This window comes from Volvox carteri, assembly GCF_000143455.1.
Source record: "Volvox carteri f. nagariensis unplaced genomic scaffold VOLCAscaffold_27, whole genome shotgun sequence".
NCBI classification, from domain to species: domain Eukaryota; kingdom Viridiplantae; phylum Chlorophyta; class Chlorophyceae; order Chlamydomonadales; family Volvocaceae; genus Volvox; species Volvox carteri.
In genome coordinates, this window is record NW_003307570.1 from 1 (window position 1) to 22,221 (window position 22,221).

At 54.4% G+C, this 22,221-nt stretch overlaps 2 protein-coding genes across 2 annotated transcripts; both read right to left on the reverse strand.

The window, feature by feature from the left end:
- Positions 1 to 45: 45 nt before the first annotated feature.
- VOLCADRAFT_92578 (uncharacterized protein) lies at positions 46 to 3,028 on the reverse strand (the record flags this gene model as incomplete). The annotated part of the gene is made up of 4 exons (XM_002952017.1): positions 46 to 613; positions 873 to 922; positions 1,780 to 1,916; positions 2,871 to 3,028. Coding segments are annotated over 4 exons (913 nt in total), but the record flags the coding sequence as incomplete, so codon positions are not given.
- Positions 3,029 to 12,034: 9,006 nt separating this feature from the next.
- Positions 12,035 to 20,961, reverse strand: VOLCADRAFT_92579 (uncharacterized protein; the record flags this gene model as incomplete). Its single annotated transcript, XM_002952018.1, has 16 exons — positions 12,035 to 12,131; positions 12,496 to 12,678; positions 13,198 to 13,401; positions 13,625 to 13,804; positions 14,237 to 14,428; positions 15,292 to 15,474; positions 15,654 to 15,833; positions 16,966 to 17,035; positions 17,546 to 17,560; positions 18,211 to 18,714; positions 18,846 to 18,988; positions 19,144 to 19,200; positions 19,503 to 19,657; positions 19,915 to 20,016; positions 20,585 to 20,711; positions 20,858 to 20,961. The coding sequence occupies 16 exons, from the start codon at positions 20,959 to 20,961 to the stop codon at positions 12,035 to 12,037; spliced, it is 2,496 nt and encodes an 831-aa protein (XP_002952064.1).
- Positions 20,962 to 22,221: the final 1,260 nt, after the last annotated feature.

Below are 22,221 nucleotides of genomic sequence, written 5' to 3' on the forward strand. Positions count from 1 at the left end.
GTGGTGGAGGTGACGGTGGTGGAGGCGGTGGGAGCGGAGGATGACGTGGCTGGGATGTAGGGGATGGGGATGGTGGGAGAGGTAGGGGAGGAGGAGGCGGTGGTGGTGGTGGTGGAAACGACGGCGGCGGTGGCGGTGGCAGTGGAGGAGATGGCGGTGGTGGAGGCGGCGGTAGAGGAGGATGATGTGGCTGGGATGTAGGTGATGGGGATGGTGGGAGAGGTAGGGGAGGAGGAGGCGGTGGTGGTGGTGGTGGGAACGACGGCGGCGGTGGCGGTGGTGGTGGAGGAGGTGGCGGTGGTGGAGGCGGTGGGAGAGGAGGATGATGTGGCTGGGATGTAGGTGATGGGGATGGTGGGAGAGGTAGGGGAGGAGGAGGCGGTGGTGGTGGTGGTGGGAACGACGGCGGCGGTGGCGGTGGTGGTGGAGGAGGTGGCGGTGGTGGAGGCGGTGGGAGAGGAGGATGATGTGGCTGGGATGTAGGTGATGGGGATGGTGGGAGAGGTAGGGGAGGAGGAGGCGGTGGTGGTGGTGGTGGGAACGACGGCGGCGGTGGCGGTGGTAGTGGAGGAGGTGGCGGTTGTGGAGGTGGTGCTAGAGATGGATGACGTGGCTGGGATGGAGGGGTTGGGGTATGTGGATGCGTCTCGGGAGGCGATGTCGTCGTAGGTAAAGGTAGTGCCAAGAAACTTGGTTTAAGTGGTGTTTGAGGCAGTGCTAGGTTCGGGGCTAGATTCTCTGTTGGCATGGCGGTTTGGGAAAATGGGGGTTCCTGTTGAATTGCTGTCAGCTGTTCTGCGGACATTGAAGAACTCTCTGGAGTTAGAAGGGCAACATTCCACATTGATGGGCTAACAGAGGATCGAACTGACTGGCGGCAGGGTGGCGGTGCATCTGGCGGAGGCGGAGGGGTGGAACCAAGCTGTGGTTGGGCAGCCGGGGGGGGTGGCCACGGGGGCGGGGGCGGTAACGAAGTTTCCTGCGGCGGCGACGGCGACTGCGACTTCTGCAAGGTGACTGATAGTGGTGGGTTGTAGGGGGATGTGGAAATTGGAAGTGGAGGTTGTGGGCGTGGGGGATGTGCTGGAGCTGGAGAAGACGGCAGCCAGTGGAGCAGGGACGCAGGTTGTGATGAATTATTCACGGGAGAGGAGGGTATGCAGGGGGTAGTTCTTTTGCATGTGTCTTCATCCTGGAGGTGGGGGGGCTGTGGCTCGCTTCCTTGCTCGTCACAGAGGCGTCCAGGGCGGGGCCGGGGCGCTGTGGAGCCCGTATCAACAACTGACTGATATTTGATGTCGTTGTCGCAGTTCTCGGCGGACAGTGTAGTCCTCGTGCTGCACAGAACTGCACATATGCACATCACATAATTATGTGCTTCCGTATACCCGCTGCAGCAAACGGCCAACTTTCCGCTGCCGCAGCAACGTGCTTCTAACACAGCTATGTAGCTGAGGTACCCAGCTAGGACCACCCCTACCCGCATACCTACACCCCCCACCTCACTACCCCAGGTGGGCATCCATACATCCATGCATCCATGCATCCATGCATCCATGCATCCATGCATCCATGCATCCATTCCATGCATCCATGCAGACAGACAGACAGGCAGATAGATAAATGGCGGGACAGACAGACAGACAGACAGATGGCGGGACAGAGATCTCGCTTCGGGTTCCCATACCCGTACCCCTTCGACGAAAGGCATGTGCCCCTGTGACACCTGAACTGTCCGTTTGTAAGCTGTCCACCATGTATATATGGCCCATGACGCACCTGTAGCCTGGCACTTCTGGTCCGGTCCAGTGGATACGGGACAGGCCTGCGCTACGTGTACCGCTACATGTAGCCCCACCCAATTGACTGGCCCTGTGAAGTAGCTCCGCCACCTGATGCTGTTGACGAGGCTGCTGCTGTGAGGATGGAGAGAGAAAGAGAGAGACGATCTCAAACCCGTATGCAGTTGCTTGCTTTATTGGCTGCCCACGGCTTCCACAATACTGTAGACACCCACACACCGGGAGCAACAAAGGGAACCAACCAAGAAGAAGAAGACACTCCCAGCCCGAGTGTCTGCTAACGTCCAGTGGTTGGTTTTGATGGTCTGAGACCGTATTTGAAATGCTGTGCGTGGCCAATCACCGAGCATCTTACAAGTACGGTACTAGAAGCTGCTGAATCGTGCAGCAGGTCAGTCTTCAGTCTGACGTATACGATATTGCATTTGTGTGCACGTATGTATGTCGGGGAACGGGTATGTCCATACGCGTGCATGTAAGTATGTAAGCCTTGCCCTTGCCGCCCTGCCCTTGCCCCTGCCTTTGCCCCCCTGCCCTTGCCCCTGCCTTTGCCCCCCTGCCCTTGAACCCTTGCCCTTGAACCCTTGCCCTTGACTTGCAGGGTTTATGCGCACCCGTCTTCTAGTGATATGCACAGAATGCACATAGCCGGTTGCTGGGGGCCCGGATGGGTACGACCACGACCCTCACGTGAATCACGCTTACCAGCGTGCGTGCCCCTGCTGCCACCTTGGCTATTTATAAATCAAGCAAGGCCACGAGAGCGCGAAGAAGTATTGTGGCTGCATATGTACGTACGTGTCGTACATCAGGCAGTTGCCTGCAGCAGGCGGCTGCTGTGCACTGCAGCAGCGAGCATCCGTGCAGAAGACATGTAGATGCCCGCCCATTGCAAGAAATAGATAAAGGGATGCGATAAACATGGATAAAGTGGGCATGCGCACGCCAAGGACCCCAGTGAGCTGCTAGGTAATAAGCCTCCCCCGGCTAAGAAGGTGCTCGCTATGTATATAAATATAACTAACTGCCGCCTGCGTTATTGCTGCCAGCAGATGGAAAATGGCTCACTTGTCCTTGCAGGCAGGGCAGAACGCAGCCATCTCATTTGTAACATCCACATCTTGGTAGCCGTCGCTTGTCGAAAATGTGAGCGCCGTAGGCAAGAAGTGGTACGGCTTTTCCAGCCGGTTTTGTGCCAGGATGATCAGCGAGCCGCCTGCGTTCATATTACGAAGAGCGTGCATGGCGTGTAGTGGTCAGTTGCTAATTATTCCTTATTTCCTGCCTGCTTTACCCTGCTTTAAAAAATGCGGTAAAAGCGACGGGCTTGCTAAGTCATGATTGATGGAAAGGTATGGACTTGTGAGCACAGGACGCTGCACACATCGCGATCGGTCCTCAGCAAGCCATGCCAAAAAAATGAAACTAGAGTTATATACATATACATACGTCAGTTATCCAGATGCATGCCGTACGCACTGTATATATATTTTATATCTATATAACGATATATATAGATATATGATAAACACTTAATATGACATAATATAAATATCATCTACTGCAGTGTCAATCTGGCTAGCTGGATGCAATCGGGGCACCTGCTGGCCGATTCGACAAGCCACTGCACACGTACGCCATACGACATACACAGGCAGCCCCCAAAGAAAGTGCTACCGGAGCCTAGCGACTACTCCCATTGCTGAGCTTTCCTCAAAACCAAAACACCGACGGGTTTGTTTGCTTGCTTGGGCCCGGCGTTGCTTAGCTTGCGCGGGTTTGCATTGCGAATTGCTGCTGCACGTCGCAATGCGGTTAGGACACAAAGCCGCCTTGTATCGCCTCCGTGCAACCTTAAAAAACACCCATCGCATTTTTAAGGTTCCACTTTCTGCAAGTAAGGCACCCAACCGCCGGCATCTATGACGATGATCCATCCCTCCACGCGCTTGTTGCACTCTACCGGCATCTTTATTTCGTGCCTCCAGCCAAGGTTCTCCCTTCGTCTTACGAGAGCTCTGCGCACCTCCACCACCACCGGTGCTTTAGCTTACTCCCACCTGTCTTCCTTTTGTTTACCAGCGAATTTCTGTTGCTACATCCTGATGCACGTGGCTCGGCCTAGCTTACGCCCAACTGCACAGTTTTATTTACCCTTCCGTTCCGCCTTCGTGTATTAAGAAACAGCGCTCCCCCCTATCCTCTACCCTCAACCACCGCACGTCCGTTGGGCATCTACCGGGGTATGTTAGTCATCAGGTTATTTAGCTCTACGGGGCTATGTGCCCATTTTCGATGCAATCCTGTCTGGGGGTTCTGCAGGTGGGTCATACGTCATACCAGCGAGTGTTATGCATGCCGCCGCACAACAGCTACGATAAGAAAACGCTTCCGTGTTGCCTGCTACCGACAACAATAACAGCGTAGCAGCGTTCATTCCCCGTTGTTCTCCTTCAACATTCGATCCGCGACACCATCTTCACGCCTAATGTCCGCCGCGTCTCGCTGCCTGGCCTTTCGTACTTTTCCTTTTCCAAGTATTGCTCTTCCCTAGCGCCCAAGCCTTGTCCTACCTCTGAGCGGGAGGGAGATCTTGGCTTCAACATCCTCCCTCCCTTCACTGGGTGATGGACTCCCCATTACCATTACCACTCCCGCCACCCTGTTGCTGCTGTTGACAAGGGCGCCCCCACACGCATCCAGCCACCCAGCTAGCCACACACGCCAACTTGCAGAACGTACCTTTGTTATTCACAAAATCGGCAATGCCATCCCGAGCGGCGATCAGGGCCTCGTTAAGGGCGTCGGTCATACCACCAGCCGTCGCCGTGTCATCTGAAGGTACAAAAAGCAGCTTGTACTGGCTCAGGTTGTGGGCCGCCATCTCGGCGGGGTCCGTCACGTACTTAATAATGGATGCCGGATGCCCGGCATCCGTGACCCAACTTTCCAGCTGTGTTCGAGCGGCCTGCTCATTCATGTATTCACGGTAAGGGTAAGTCGGGCAGACAAGTAAAAGCCGAAGGGGAGGTTTCGCATACCAGGCATGCGAGACGTCCATCCGTACAGCAGCGAGCCTCACAGGCATGCAGGCAGGTTGGATTAGAGCTAGGTATGGTTTAAAGCTAGCATCCATGCGAATGCCCTCTGTGGGCCGGCCGTCAATCATCGTGGGTTGGCTACCGCAGTTGATGAATGCGAAGGTGCCTGCTGACCGACGCGTATTTAGATTTTAGATCTCCTGGCCCCGCTTCACGTCTAGGTCATGCATGCATGCATGCATGCATGTGACGGATCAATCCCCTCCTCGTGTGACGGTGGAGCATGATTAAAAATGCTCGAGCAAAGGTGGAGAACGGGAAGGGAGTGGGAAAGGCTGATTGACACCGAACTCCCCCAACTTGCAGCGGTGTGCGGTGCGGTGATTAGCTGCTGCCTTTCTCCCGCGTGCTATCTATCTCCGTGACTGGCTGCTGTGTACACAGGAACTCGACTGGCAGCGGTGAGTTAGCACGTGGTTTGGGCGGTTTGGGCGGTATCTTCATCGCACATCCTTATCATCAGAACTGCGGTAGCGGAGCATCCCTGCCTGGATTCCCTTCTTCACTTGTGTTCCACTTGCATGCTTGCATCCCATATATATTCTAACACACGGATAGACAACGTTGCGCATATAGAGGTCTGGTGGTGTAGGTGTCCTAGCCGCCCCAATACTCCTCACTGGTGACGATGCCGTGTTAGCGGAGTAATAAATACATGCGTGCCAGTGCTTGGGATGAGTGGCACGCTGATGAATCGGGCGAAGGCCCCAAACCTTTGGGCAAACCTTTGGACAAACTTCTTTACCTTCTTCACACAAAAGTGTGAACGTGTGTTTAGCATGATGACGACGGCGAACCGAGCCAACGGGTAAACGTATAAATACCAGCAGACGTACACATGCATTCACACACTTACAGATCCGGTCGTATAGCCACCCAAGGTTAGGATGCCACTTGCGTCGCTCGGTGCCGCATCCAACGCTGATCTGATGAGGCTTGTGAGGAGCTGCTCCCCACACCCTGTGGCTTGGCACTGAGCAGCGAATGTGTGTATGGACAGACACAACGGTGCCGGCAGGCGGCAGGCAGCAGGCGGCAACAGCAGCAGCAGGAGCAGGCAGTATGCAGCATGCAGCGGTTGGTCATCGTCGGGATCTGGTGTTGACAATGATTAACAAAAGTAATGAAGCAATAAAGTGACTAACTTCATTGCAGTTACTTAGTTCGAAAGCTCTTCTGCGCATAATGCACCACCACCTTCTTTTCCTCTTCGCCTCTCCCGCGGCACTTCTACCCCAACAGCCAACTTCTGCAGCCCGCAGCCCTCCTTGGATGCGGCTGCGGCCAAACGTACTAAGAAACCATAAAAATAGGGTTTTCCGAAGGCTGCTGACTAAGCAAGGAAAGAACCATTGCGCTAGCTGCTGCTGCATGTGGCAATGCGCTGTTGTGTGATTGCGCTCGGCCTCCGTGCGAAATGCACGGGAAATGTACATATACACGCTTGGGTGTTACCGCTCATCTATCCATCGCCACGTCCAAAACGCGTAGACAACCTAGCTGCGGGTGTGCGGTTACACACACACCATGTCGTGCACCAGCCACCTACCTGTATCTGCCGGCAAGATGCCGGCGGAGCGTGCAGGGCCTAGCTAAGCCTCGCGGGGGTTTACATTAGATTTTTGTTTTCACCAGGCAGGTGAGGCGGCGAGGCGAGCAGGGCGGGCACGCATACATGCTTGCCTGCAACCGTGCTTATTTATACACACAACGCGGCGCACGGCTGCATCGCTATTCCCGGCCCCGGCATGCCGACTGCCCAAAACCCTGTTTGTTTGCCGGGGCCTCTTGCACTTGCATGAGCCGGGCGTATTCATTCGAAAGCTTCTTTCACTAACAACGATACGCGGCAAATTATCTCTTACACATGATTGCCACCGGTTTTGAGGGCGCCAGCTGACCGATGGAGGTCCACTTTCAAACACTCAACTCAGCTGTGGCTTCACACACACATATATACACGCATGGCCAGATTGACTGCATAAACCCTAAGTAAGGTGGTAATGATAATCTTTTATGTGTTGCAAACACGTGGTTGTTGCGCGTCTTCTGACGCAGGGGTGACATAACATGCGCGTGTTCACGCTGTGTGCATGCGTGTGTGTATGTACGTGTGTATGTATGTGTGTATATATCTGCGTGCGTGCGCATGTGTGTGTGCGCGTGTGTATGTGTGTGTGTGTGTGTGTGTAAATCGGTCGTTGATTGCCACAAAGAACGGCGGACGGCGAACGCTTATCGCGGTTCCCTTTTTCGTTAGGTCAGGAACCCTCCATCGGGCCCTCCTACTCTACATACACTCCGAGCTATACATACTGGGAGCCCCTACTGTACACTCCGAGCAATGCATGCGGGTCATTTATCTTCCCCCCAAGCGCTGCCAATGCCAGCTATTCAAGAACTTATATACTGGCGGCCGCGGGTTGACAATCGCGCAAGGCTGGACGGGCGGGGCCGATGCCGGCTGTATGTGACGCATGGGTGAGCGTCCAGCAAGACCGGCATGCACATTCGTTATCCTAACTCGCAACTATGTAGAAAGCAGTGTCCGGCAAGGGGGATGAGACCGTAGGATCGCTGCTCACCGTGCTAATGTCTACGGCGTCTGAGATGACACACACAAAGCCGCCACTCGAAGCAGCGCTAATGTGATCAACCAAAGCCACTTGAAAAAAAATCGAAATCAGGAGCAGCTGCCTGCTGGCAGTCCAGACGGCGCGGTGCTTGCGAGAAAGGGGTTCGCCGGAAGCTTGAGACATGTACCTCCATACAGCGGCTCAGCATCCTGCGGCAGCCAGACAACTAGACGAAACGTAATCTACACATCACCATTATGACTATCGGCTCATGGCATCGGATCTAGGCGTAGGATCACCGACTACTATCAGGGTCGAGTCATTATTTTGCTATCGTTGCGTCTGATGTGAATAAACAGTTTTTGATGTTAAACATGCCATTTTCCTTACCAAGTGGATTCGGCCAAATGTGGGGCCCCGCAACCTAGACACAGGTGGTCAGATGTTTTAATAGGTATTGACGCATTATCATTGAAGCTGTGTATGATGATTGGACTGTCATGTGTAAATCCGGTAGGATAGTAACGGCCAAAGCACAAGCGTGTACGGTCCGGCATGCAGCTGCAGTGTGCACTCTCTTTGTCACGCTAGTAGCGATTACAATCGGGACCCAGCACGCACGAATCCCTAAATAAGTCAAATCGTATACTATGAAATGCTGCAAAGCTGGTGTGCAAAGCTTGCGTAGAACACATTGGGTTCTCGCGGCTCTCGACATCCAACTGATTATCAACAATCAGCCCGACGGTGACAGCTTTGCTCTACCCAACCTGAAACCCATGGCATTCAAGACATCATGACATAATAGTCCTCTCCCATATACTCAAGTTAATATATGCAAGGTGAGTCAAAATGGTGGATGTCGTCACATTTCGGCGCTCGTTCCACCTGCAGAGGGTGGCCATTTAGCCAACAGGATTTCTTTTCCTAAAAAATGTTCGTTATGTAGGTCCTTCCTGGCACGATAGTCGGCCCCTCGCAGTTACTGCGCAGGTATTGTACCGGTAAGCTTTCCAAATTTAGAGCGCAAGAAAGGTAATGCGCATTTACAGATTGGTCTGTTAGTTTAACACCATCACTGATGAATATAGAATTTAACAATTAACGCGACGTCAGGTGGCCCGTAAAGGTGTACGATGCAAGTGGTCGCTGCGCGTTGATGAGCATCGAACAGCAGTTGCCTCCGGTGCGGCTGGCGAATCTCGCAGCTGCCATTCAACCATTTATGTGACAGATCACTCTATCATCGGGTCATTCCTATCGTGGCGGCAAATATCCTCGATTGTTTTCCTTGAAGTGGAAAATAGAAGACAGAAGGGTGGATGAGGCTGACGCCAGATGTCTTGAAACTTGTGGCTGCTTGCGTTCCGTTAGGTTTCGTAAATTTCTGCTGTAAGATGAATGTGCCGATGAGCTGCCATAAGCTAGATGCATGGTGGGATGCTACCATAGCGATACAGTCCCAGACAGATTGATTTCCTTGAGCACTGCAAAATATATGATGGTATATTTCGAAAAAAAAACAAGCAGCGGGCGCATTAGCTGCTGCAGAGATACATTTGGTTACTAAAATATTATGCGAGGGGATGTTCGATTCGGACGTGCTGCGGTTGAACATTTTGTAATCCACCAGCTGGTGGATTACACACCTGCAGTATGCGTCCATGCCTCGTGAGCGTTTGCAGCTCTTCTTACGCATTGTTGCGATCTTATAACGAAGTCACAGTTCGTACACGTGATTGTCCCATCAATTGTACAATGCATATCATTGTTTGCATTATTAAAAGCCAATAAATTTTATTAGATGCATTAAATGCAGGAAATTATGCGTACATCCAAATACTTGAAGTAGGCAGGGCTGTTCGATTAGTTGACGGATCCTTATGCGACAGCCGGTTTCGCCCCCTGCTTTGAGTGGCTCGCTCGTTGGGCAGCAGCATGCATGTCATGATATGCATGTATCAAGAAGCCTACAGGAACGGAAAAAATAACACGGTACTGCCATGGAGTTCCAAAACTATTTAAGCTAATAAAACGTACTTTTGTTATTTAAGCTGTATAATTGCAAGTACCATTGCAATTAGAAAGGTGCACCAAACAATACTAGTATGGCGGGCGCTTTTCATCATCTATCCGATGAAAACCAAAATAGGTCGCTGGTACGATAAAGATGGCGATAGTGATACTCCTAAAATGCACTGCTAGGGTGTTCGGTGTTATTGACTGCGGGGATAATGCACCTTTCGGCTTCAAGGCGGTTCAAGATATCTAACTGGAACTGCGAAAATCAATGATGGAAAAAGTTTCTAACACAACTACATACGTTTGCGGTGAGGCCTTACTAGGACGGGCAATTCATGTACCGAGGAAGATAAATACAAATATTCGTTTTATCGTCGTGTTAAATGTTCCTTCTGTGTTCAGTAGGCATGCTGGAACGTCTAATATGAGCGAAGTCTGCGCGGCAACGGATTTGTGCCCGTTGACGCCCCTCTGCCTACCCGCCTTCCTGCCTGCAGCTGCTGGCCGCCTGCAGGCGCTGCAGCAGCTGCTGCGCACGTATGTCGGCAAACAGTACGAGCCCAGAAAAAAAACTGCAAATTCCAGTGGCGGGCACGTGTTACAACCTCAAGGATGGCACTAATTTTAATGCACCTTAACGCTTCCCTGTCCTGAAGACGATAACTGTTTGGCAATAAGCTACAGTTGCTGCTCCACGCCGATCAATCCAGGATGCCCTCAACCCCCAGGATGTCCGAGCCAGCAGGGTGAACTTTCCTCAGGCAGCAGGCTGTAAGATCCAGCCTGCAGGCTGGGATGACACCCTTTCCGTTGGCTCTTGCACCCTAGACGTGCCGTATGAATAGGGTCTGTCGTTAGCAATGCACGTATAGGGTGACTGCGGCAGGCTCATGTGCTTCACGTGCTTACACGTGCTTCTGGGTACTGCGCCCGCACGTACGCAGCGTGCAGTGAACGGCGAATCTGCAATCATACACTGCGATCAAAACACCCAAGGGTACATCATCGTGCATATGTTCACCAGACGGGCGGACTGACTGGCGGACGCCGCGTTGGGTCCGACAGCTAAAATTTTTACCCTTCATAACTTTCGGCCAACAATAAGGCGAGGGAAGGTTTTGGGTTTACAAAGGCGAGATTTCCTTGTGCCTGGCCGTACGATGATACCCGGCCGACATATTCAATACGTGCGCGGCACGTGGCCCCCTTGCATGCATGGCTTTTGCGTGCACGCCTGGCGTGTAGTCGGCATCCCTGGGCTGCATGATTGCACGGACACGCCTGCACACCGCGTATTTTTCTCTAGCAGCGCGCACGATAGCACAGAGTGCCTGGTGGGTGAATAGCAACTGTCAGGTAGATCCACCACGCCAACGCATGTCCATCCACTTCCCTCCGTTCGTAAAAAAACACGTAGGAAAAGCAAAGCGTGGACCCCCCCCATATCCACCCCCCCGGAATAGCGAATACCTATTACCTAATATAGGCGCAACCTGCTAGTTCACTCGCTCTGGCTGGCTAGATAGAGCAAGCAAGCAAGCAGCCGGATGCTGCACGCTCCATGAACGCCACCGATGTCGGCCGTGTGAGCGTCTGTGTGCGGGGCAGCAGTGCGGGGCCGCCGTCATGTAAATCCGCCCGCAGAGAATACATTAGTAACTACGCCGCCGCCACCGCCGCTGCCGTCTGAGCGATGCACACATGTATACACATGCACGCACGCACGCACGCACGCACGCGTTGGTCAGGCCACGTCATTTGCGCGCTTGCGTGCGGCGTGTAAGCATCTATGTGTCTTACTTATCGACGTCTTGTATCACCGTTACTCACCGCCGGTCAGCATCCCACACTCAACAAAGCATACGCTAACACATACTTACATACATACATACTTACTTACATACATACACATAGATAATGGGGAAGCAGAAAAACTTCTTGTGCATTTTTACGAATGGATTAGCGCCGCGTCACCTGCTCGGATTTACGGACCTTACTTCGGACACTACTCCGTACTCATGCATGCACACTTGGGTGCGGGCCATTAGGGACAGCCCATCGATGGAATGTCCTGCTGGCCGCCTGCTGCTGCTGCTGCTGCTGCTTTATGATAAGCTACGAGGAACGGGCACGAGCGAGCAACGCCTCCACGGAGGTCAAAATATGGCAGCTGTGCGCTGAGCCGAACTGCCATGTAGGGGTTTACCCTGGCATCCCCCATCAGCGGCCAGTGGCTTATTTCTCGCACAGACCTCGTGCCACACACCTTGACTAATGCACACCGACATCCTTGCCGGACTTGCTTGCTGCCATGCTGCTTCCCAAACGTCAGCAAGCCAACTCTCACGTGCTAGGTAGACGTGCTCAGGGTGCACAACCCTAAGCCGCGCACAACCCTAAGCCGTGCACGACCTTAAGCCGTGAACAGCCCTAAGCATTAATACTTTGCAAATTGCACCTAGCGGGTGACAGGCTTCCGATTCCCCGTGAGCTACCAAGACCCCGATATGAAAAGCAGTCCCACTAAGGCTGTTTAGAGGTTCACAGGCGGCAGGTTGACGCCCATGTCCTCTGGCAGCTGGCCTCGGTCGCTGCGATCACCCAAGCCGAGGGCTCCGTAGTCATTTGATCTGCGTGTATGTATGTCGGATGGGAAGCCGATTTTTACACATACACATGCTCCGAAAGACCTTATGTGTACACATGCAATGGAACGGGACAGATGGGAGTGTGTATGTGTGTACATATGTTACGCACATTAGCGATGCAGCAACATTACTGATGTTCGAGTTCCGCTGGGGTGGATGGATCAAAAGACGCCCAACACTACAGACATGCAGACATGCAGACATGCAGACATGCAGACATGCAGACATGCAGACATGCAGACATGCAGACATGCAGACATGCAGACATGCAGACATGCAGACATGCAGACATACATGCCGTAATAGTCGCGGGCAGGCAACCAAGGAAGCACGTGTGGCGACTCACCCCCAGCACTTGACGATGTTGCCTGGCTGCAGGAGCGCGCAGGTGTGGCGGGCGCCAGCCGCCAGCGCGGTCGCCTCCAGGCCCGGCCCCAGGTCCACCACCGGCAGACTGTTGCCCATCTCGCCAGCAGAGTCTCCGCGAGCCTTCTTATCACCCAATCCCAGCTGGCTTGACTTGTTGCCGCTGCGGGGAATGAGCATTCCAGGGTTCCGGATAGAATGGAGTTATCGACTGAGTAGATGCGGGGAGATGACCGACGCGATCTGAGACTGGTTTCGTGCACGCGACCCTCTTAAAATCCATATACCAAGATCGCAGTGGTGATATTTTACATCCGTACGTCCGTCTGTCTGTCTGTCTGCTGGTTCACGGAAACGTGAGCTTGCTGCCGCAGGCACTGCGCGCGGGAGAAAGGACACTACACGACACAGCTGCGGTCGCTGCTGGCTCCTCATCAACTACGTAGGTAGCCAGGTAGGCAGCCAGCCAGGCGAACGAGTCGCGGTTTTGCGACGACGACGACGACGACGACTAGTAGTGAACCCCAATCCCGCCTGTACCCCATAGCTAGCAAGCATTATAGTCTCCACAACAACTTTCCTCCAGGAGCCCTTTCTGCCTGAGCATTTCCTTGGCACCCACCCACCCACCCACCCAACCAACCAACCAACGCCCCCCGCCCTCACACACACATTCGCTCACCCCCAGCACTTGACGATGCCCCCAGGCTGCAGGATGGCGCAGGTGTGGAACTCGCCCACCGCCAGCACTGATGCGCTAAAGTTGCGGCCCAGAGAGACCTCGGGAAGGTCCCGGCTTATCTCCTTCGTGATGTTGCCGGTGCTGTCCACGCCGTCCCCTCGGTTCTCGGTGTCCCCCAGCCCCAGCTGGCCCTGGCTGTTGCTCCTGCGGATCACCAAGTGGGTTGGGCGCGGTCATCAGGCGAGGCATACGTACATTCAAAAAATGCCGTTCAGAGGAATCGTTCTCCAGCCGGCAGCTTTCCTTGTTTCCTGACCACAGATGTTGTACGTGCTGTGTAGCGAGCCATGCATGTACGTGCGTGCACATATATAACGTACATATCTGTATACATCGGTGCGTACGTATGTATGTAGGGGTATCTTACCCCCAGCATTTGACATTGCCACCGCCAGTGGACAGCAGCACGCACACATGGCTCCGCTCCGTCACCACCGCGTTGGCTCGACGACCCAGGTCCACGGCTTTTAGAGCAGCCCCCATCTCGCCCGATTCATCGCCGCGAGAAAGCGTGTCATCTAGACCCAGCTGACCCTCCATGTTGGCCCTGTGTACATACGTGCAAACATGCACAAATATATGCACACATACAAAAAGGTACTTACCGGCGGCATGAAGATCAAAGCCATAAGGGTCACCCGTTTAGGGGAAGGTGATAATAGTGCAAACGTACATGCATGTACGGCAAATGTGCACACATTTACTCACAAACGACTCAACTCGTCCCCACACCATTTCGTTAGTTTGTGTGTAATAACCGATGACATGATGCTTTTTCCATGCCAGGCAGGGGCTGGAATGAGATTTTTGAAATCACATGCCTTGGGGTCATATTTCTGATTTTTTGTGGACAGGCAGCAAAATCAGAATTTCATTAATTTAACGCGCAATCAAGCTCATGACAAACACGTACGCGTGCAATTCAATATTTTGGGGATGTCACCCATTTGCACGCCCGAATGCACGCACACGCACGCACCCCCAGCATTTCACTAGCCCGCCTGGGTTCATGAGCGCGCACGAGTGCGACGCGCCCAACGACAGAGCGGCAGCAGTGAGATTCGAGCCCGAGCCAGCCAGGTCCACGGCCGGAAGGGCAGCTCCCATATCAGCGGAATCCCCGCCGCGATTGCGAGTGTCACCAAGGCCCAACTGCCCGTTGGTATTCAACCTGCAATCAGCATGATCGCGAGGCGTCGCAGCAAGGCACGTACATGTGTGCTTTACCAGGGCATAGTGTTTCACCACGACTGCAGAAAAATACCGACCAGCGAAAGGGTGATCCCGTGATACACCCTACAGGCGCTACAAAACATAACCGACAGGAGAACCACGTTGCCAAAGGCATCCATCGTGCACACGTGCGCCCCTGCTGCGGCCCTCAGGAAAGTGTCATCACCATATCGGCTGCCAGTGCAACTTTCAACATGGATCAGTGCTGGGAGGGGTTTTCGCGGCCGGCAGGTTGTTTGTTATCAAGCTGAGCCGCCGGCGGCTGGCGGCTCAGCTGCTGTAACACGGCAGGACACAGCGCAGTGAAGCGGATAGTAAAGTGGAGCACCGGCCTCTACGTAAACATGTTTCTTTACATGACATGTTAGCATTTCTGGCGGGGCCTATGCATGGATTGTTAACAAGGGAGCCTCAACATGAAGCCCGCATGTATGTATGTATGTCCGATGCCTGCCATGCAGCCCGCTGGATGCATCATCACTTATGCCAAACCATCTATCATTTCCGGCCCACTGCTTGTAAACTAAGAAGACAGAACCAAGCCAAGTGCAAACACATGTGTTGTAAGCGCAGCGTGGTGGTACCGTGGGGCAGATAGCAGCATGTTTTGTTGTAGTAGGAAAACGATATGACTGGTTGCATGTCTAACACCGAGGCAGGAAAGGCACTGGCTGCAGCTGCATGACAGGCGTTCGCCATGACTATGAAACCCGCAGCAGCCGTGCCAAACAACTGCAAGCGCACGTCACCATTCACCTGCATTCACCACCGCGATCTACATAAGCCGATATCGTTACTCACCCCCAGCATTTGACGATGTTACCCGGCTGCAGGATGGCGCAGGTGTGGTTGCATCCCGCAGCCAAAGCTGTCGCACTCAGGCCAGGGCCTAGGTCCACGGGCGGGAGCGCACTGCCCATATCCCAGGCCAAGCCACCGCGGTTGCGAGTGTCGCCCAGCCCCAGTTGGCCGACATCATTCAGCCTGTACATACACCCGCCATGCACACAAAACACCACCGCCATTCAGCTATCGTCACAGTTAAGAGATTCCAAGCTATGGGATTATTAGCTCCAAAACGCGCACATGACATTTGTTGGGCCGCGTCTATATGCCCTGCATATGCGACCCACGCTCATGCGAGCTGCTGCAGACGCACTCACCCCCAGCACTTGACGAAACCGCCTGGCTGCAGAAGGGCGCAGGTGTGGAAACAGCCGGCCGTCACGGCGACGACCCGCCGGGGTCCAAGGTTCACAGTGGGCAGTGCGGAGCCCATCTGACCCGGCTGGCTGCCGCGGTTGTCGAGATCCCCGACGCCGAGTTGCCCGAAGGTATTGCTCCTGACGTGTGGAATCATAGATACAAGCATACATTCATACATACATACATACATACATACATACATACATACATACATACATACATACATACATACATACATACATATCTTGGTAGAGCGGTATTGGGGGGGCGCCGAGCTGGCTACCCTCCCCCCCTGTGGTTTCCGGAGGCTTGATCGCCCTGCGTTGCCGCAGGGTCTTCCCGTTTGAGTACTTTTCAATTTAGACCCAGTGCTGTGGAAGGGCGCGGACTTGTGCGGTGTTACCCCCTCGACGGGGGCTATCTCCCCTGGACTAGCCCAGGGAGGGAGAGGCGGAGGAGGGTAGTAGTCTCAGGAGGCTGTTTGGCGTCTTGTGGTGTGAGCTCTTTGCGCTCTTTTTTGCGTGAGGATTTTTGAGCTTGGTGACCTCCCCAGCCCGGGAAGACTCGTCGGGCTCCCGGTCGCCCAAGTCCTGGTAGCGAGCTCTCTGAGATGCTCGGTTCGTTCGGTCGGCAGGAAGAGCCCCCCAGTTGCGACTTCGTTTATGTTAGGAGACCAACGGGCATAGATCCCGTCTAGTTGGAGCGCCAAACAAGCGCTGTTGCGTGCCGGCCGTCGTTTCCCGTGCGGTCTGACCCGGGGGCGGAGTGCATGAGACTAACCAGCCGTATGCACCCCCCCCCCGCGCTGTGCTTCGGCCCTGGGCCCCCGGCTTTTCAGCCCACAGTGTAATCAACGTCATACATACATACATACATACATACATACATACATACATACATACATACATACATACATACATACATACATACATACATACATACATACATACATATACGAGCCACGCACGGCGGCAGTACAGTTTTTGTTAACCAGTAACGCCAAGTAGGCAAGCACGATTAACGAAATTCGTCGTCGCTCCCAACCACCCTGATGTACATTCCCCAGGTACAGACCCATGCACATGCAGCTGCATGCATGCATGCATGTGCAGTTGCATTCATGCACAGCACCCTGCGGATATGTGATGGTAGCTGTAGCTGCCGTACAGTACGACTTTACACACATCGTCCATAACTACGCGCTAAAGCGTTGTGCCAGCATCTTGTAAGGCCCATTTTCGGCGGCCATCCACTACAGCAACAGCTCACCCGAAGCACTTCAGGGTCTCCGGGCTTGCCGACATCACGCAGGTGTGGAAGGAGCCCGCCGCGATGGCACCTGTATAATCGAAAGTTGGTCGTGTACGGCACGGTGGTTGAAAACATCACCGATAAGTCATCAAGCATCCGTCTCCAACAGGCAGACGGTTGTCAGACGCGTACCACTGAACGCGCAACATGTCCATGCGAACGTGTAATGACGTCACATGCACCGGCTTGCTTAGTTGCTTAGTTGCTTAGTTGGTTGATTGTGGTAGTAGCTGCTAAGACAACCTTAAAGAAAGCCGGACATGAATATTAGGCCGTGCAAGGCAAAAGTGCTGGGTGGGTGGCATTCATGCATCACACAGCCACATGCAGGAAGCGCGTGGTGGGCCGGCACAGAGGTGGGCCGGCACAGATCCGCTCCAACTGGCGGTGGTGCGGTGTAACCCACCGACCTACCCACCTACCTACCTAACCACCTACCGACCTACCGACCTACCTAACCACCTACCTACCTACCTACCTACCCACCTACCTACCTACCTACCTACGTACCTGCCTACCCACCTACCTACCCACCTACCGGGAATGAAGGGGCCTGACGGTGGCGGCCGCGGTGACAGAGGCCGGGGAGGTGGTGGACTGGGGGGATTGGGGCGACCTGCCAGCAAGCGGTAAATGAGCGAGCGGTGAAACGACGAAGTGAAAGGAATGGCACGCCACGGACCACCCCACCATATGCCACAAGATTAACGTACCGCAGCGTGCTCGTTGGCAGCATGCACCCTTTCAAACCGAAGACTGTCTGTAAACGTGCACCGCGAGTGCGGCAGCTGGGTTCCATCCACAGTGCAAAACCCCTATGTGTTACGTCACGTCACGTAGGAGGGATAGCTGAGCCAGGCACATCGTTGCTGTTGTGCATGGCAATGCGCTTGCTCCACAACACACAACATACAGGTAAGCGGCGCACCACCTTGGCGCATCACCTGATGGGGGAATTCACGTACCCAGCTATATCCACAATAATGCTTCATGCCCTCACTCACTGCACCTCCATCCATGCACGGAAACCTACAGCGTCTGTATCGCCGTGTGTATCTCGCTTTTCGTGTGTATGCATGCTGCCCCGCACACCTGCCCTCGTCCTCGTGCGTGCAACGCGATTCCACAGGGCGCACGTATCATCACAATGCACAGCAACAAGCACTAAAGCACTAAACCGCTCCGTCGCGCGATGCATCTCACTTGTATCGATACCGTAAGCCTGCAACTCCACCACCTCAAGCACCCGGGTCATGTAGTACGCTGTGTTCCGGCTGTTCTGGAGCGTCAACCACCGGCCCGCAACCGGTGCACGCAGGCTCACGTCCAGCACACCGCCGGTAGCGCCGGCGTCCTTCTCGCTCCACACCAGCGGGTTGGAGCGGATAAGGCCCACATCGCTAGGCCGGGAGATGCTGGTGTTGCCCACGCGCAGCTCTACACCCCCCATGGCGTCACCGCAGCAGTCCAGACGGTAGAAGAGCACGATGCGTTGCACCAGCATCATCGGGCTGCCCAGGTCGATGGACAGCCAAGGGTTGATATCGCCCTGGTCGGTGCGGAAGGTCCTCAAAGGGGAGGACGTGTTGCCGTCGGTGGCGTACGACGGCAGGCACTGATCGTTCTCGCAGTAGCCCACTGCGGCGCTGCCGCCCAGGTAGGAGGACGCGTACGTCGGGCGACCGGCTGCCAGGTTCGCCCAGCGGCCTACAGGCGGATGTAGGTGTGCCACACAGCGGCAGTGGCATCAGCAGCGCCAGCAGCGCCAGCAGCGCCAGCACAGCAGCAACCACACAGGGTTAGAATGCAAGTGAACGTGCACATGAATGAACGTGCACTTGAATGAACGTGCAAGTGCATGGTGTAGTAGCTGTCCGCCAAAAAGACCTCGCAAGATGCTAGAAGGAATGCGCTCTCGAGCGTATATAGAAATAATGTATTGGTGGTGTGCGCCGTACGACAGTTAGTATACAGCTCAGGACTGCAGGTAAAACGCCGGCAGGCCAGCATTGCAGCGAGCATCATGGGTTAGCATCATGCAGGCGGCGTCTATCAGGCTACCTGCATACACACATACATGCACACATACATACATGCATACATGCATACATGCATACATACATACGTACTGCGCACCCGGAATGATAGAGCGCGGTGGCGGAGGCGGCGATGGTGACGGAGGAGCGCCTTTGCCTGCAAAGTGTAAATTCAAGGTGGTGTAAATCAAATGTACGTAGGACTCTGGTGTCACCAAAACCCTGCTCTGTCCACGCTTGCGCTGGCGCGGCGAACAAACAGCAGGCATCTGTCGAACGTCGAGGAGCTATACAGCATTATTCAACTTACGACACGCATGGCATTGTATGTGCCGTACACTCGATGCTCTGGAGGTCTATCCTTGGCGCGCGCCCCCCGTGCAAATTTACAACTTACAACTTACAACTTACAAGCGGAACAGTGATATACACTTTTAATGCTAGTGTGCATCAACATACAGGTACGTCCGCCGTACATCAGGCAGGTCGGCGCGGCCACCCAAGCCCCAGGGGGTAAGGCCCACACCAGGGAATGTACGGACATAAACAACGCGATTCGCGACGATGCTGATCGTGAACTGAAAGAACATACCGTAGCAGCGAATGCCGACGTCCTGCAGGCACAGAGTCAAGCAACAGCGTTTGGCACGACATGGTGCGAGAGAGAGAGAGAGAGACACACACACACACACACACGCATGCACATGCACGTGCACATGCAAATGCAAATGCACGCGCACATACATACGCACACACACACAAAGCAGGGGAACCACGTCAGCACCGCCTTGTCCTAAGCGGCGCAGGTCAATAAAATAAAACAAAACAGCAGTGTGGGGTTGTTGGTGTATGTATGTATGTATGTACGTACCTCTGTGTGGTAGCAGTCGATGTAGGAGCCGTCCTCCCAGCTCTGGTACTTGCACTGCTTCAGGCGAGCAGACCGCGGCTGCTCACTGCAATTGACGTTGTTCTGCACATCATTAAACAACCAATCAGCCAATTAATCAACAAACCAACTAACCAACCATCAACGAATGCACGTTATCATGATTCGTCGGCACGCGCAGCAAGCAACTGGCAGTGTAACACCTGATACACAGACAGACAGACAGACAGACAGACAGACAGACAGACAGACAGACAGACAGACAGACAGGCAGGCAGGCAGAACGACAGACAGACAGACAGAAAACAGACGGCGGAGTAGTCGCGGGAGATAGGTGCCAAGGGGACCAGATCCCCTCTCACAGCCCGAGGGCCCTGTAACGGTTGCAGCTGCTGGCGAAGCCACGTCCTACGTGGCCGCACGTACGTAAAACTTACAACACACTACGACACAACACATATTGTTCGCATGTTCCTTCTCTAGGCCGCCTACCCGCCAAACACCTCGGTGCTCTGCTGCAATCTCACCCGCTGCTGGACTGAGCAAATACTTCATTTCGTACTCAGTTTCATCCTAGCGCACGCACGCGCACGCACACACACACACACACACACACACCCCACACACAAGCTCTCCGTTCCGGGTCCCTCACCATCAGGATTCGGCCAGTACCCATGCCCCAAGTGCGCGACACAAGGGTGCTGAGCACTACCACGCCCTCATTGTATCCAAGCTGACGGCAAGCCACCGTCGCCTCCACGTTGCTAAAGCCGTCGTCACTGCGTAAGTACGGCATGTACGACAAGGAGCGGCGATGTTGGTTGTTATAGCATAGTAGGAGTATGTACTGTACGAGCAGCTCCACTTATCGACGTCGCATCAGTAGGGTCGACACACACACAGCTCCCACATGTCCCACACTTACCACACCGTGCCCCACTGCTTTCCGTCGTACACCTCGAGGCGGCCCTCCCCAGGCCAGTCGCCATTAACAAGCCGTAGGTCGTACTTGGCTGCATGTGAGTACATACGGACATACACAGGGAGGGAGTAAGGTTCCCAGGCTCCAGCGGCGGACCTGCGGAACCTGATTCGACTCGTACTCGTGCATGTAATTTAATTAAACATTTGTGGAGTACTGTTTGAGTTCCTGAAACTGCTAAAAACCGGAACCGCTGGCTGCCAGCTGGCAGCTGGCAGCGACCAGCAGTTTAGCACCTGTTGTACAGTACGGCATATATATACACACTTATCCGTACGTTCCAACCGTATCAAAAGCCGTTGACGCTCAGTCCGGGATCAGTCAACCACACGGAGATACGCACCAAGCGGCACTGTGTCGTTACTGGGCGGCGCTCGCGGCGGTGCGAGGGGAACGGGCGGCGGCGAAGGCGGCTGGCGCGCTGTGGAGGAAGGGGATTTTGAGCCAGAGGCGAGTGGGATGTGCCAGTGTTGTTGGTGGAGGAACAGCTTGATTAGCAGTGGGGCTTAACGAAGGCCGTGGAAGGTGATACGATACGAGGAAGGACATACTACCCAATAAATAAACTGACCCAAGCGGTAATCAATGGTGAGGAAAGGAAAGGAAAGGAAAGGAAAGGAAATTGAAGCGAGGGCCAAAGCAAGTACAAATAGCCATGGGGCATGGGGCATGGGGCATGCACACCCGGTTTAGCATCTCAAGCATGGCGCATGTAAAGGGATAAACAACCGTTTTTTCTCGTCTCTGATCTGCCGGGGCACCGAGTACATCGGGTGCATTCCACAGCAAACCTTCCGGTCATGCCAACAGAATCGGTTCACACCTACGTCTATGCCAGGTCTGCTGCTGCTGCTGTTGCTGCTGCTCAGGACCACCTTCGCTGCACCACTTTGCTCCAAGCTGCTGACAGGTGTGAGCCGCCTGGTGATATCCGGCCATCTTCCCCTTCTCTCCTCGTCCCCCCCCCCCGGCTCTCCATTTCCCCCGGACGAAATTCAGCCCGCTAATATAACCTTGTGTGCTTATGTCCATAATGGTGGTAAGCTTGCAAGCGGGGGCTTCGCTGGCCGCCCCTCAAGATCTCCCCCGGGCCGCGGCCCTGCCCGCCCTTCAAGATCCCCCCACCCCGGGGCCCCGCCCGCCCTCTCGCCCATGCACCCACCGCGGCAACGGACGCCCACATCCTTCGCTCGGTCCAGAGGGGGGGATGCCGGAGGAGGATCAAACGGCGGTCGCAGAGAAGCGAGTGGTGGGAAAGATCAACAGCGCGCAGGGTCGGTTTGCGAGGCGGATAGACGTCAAGAGGG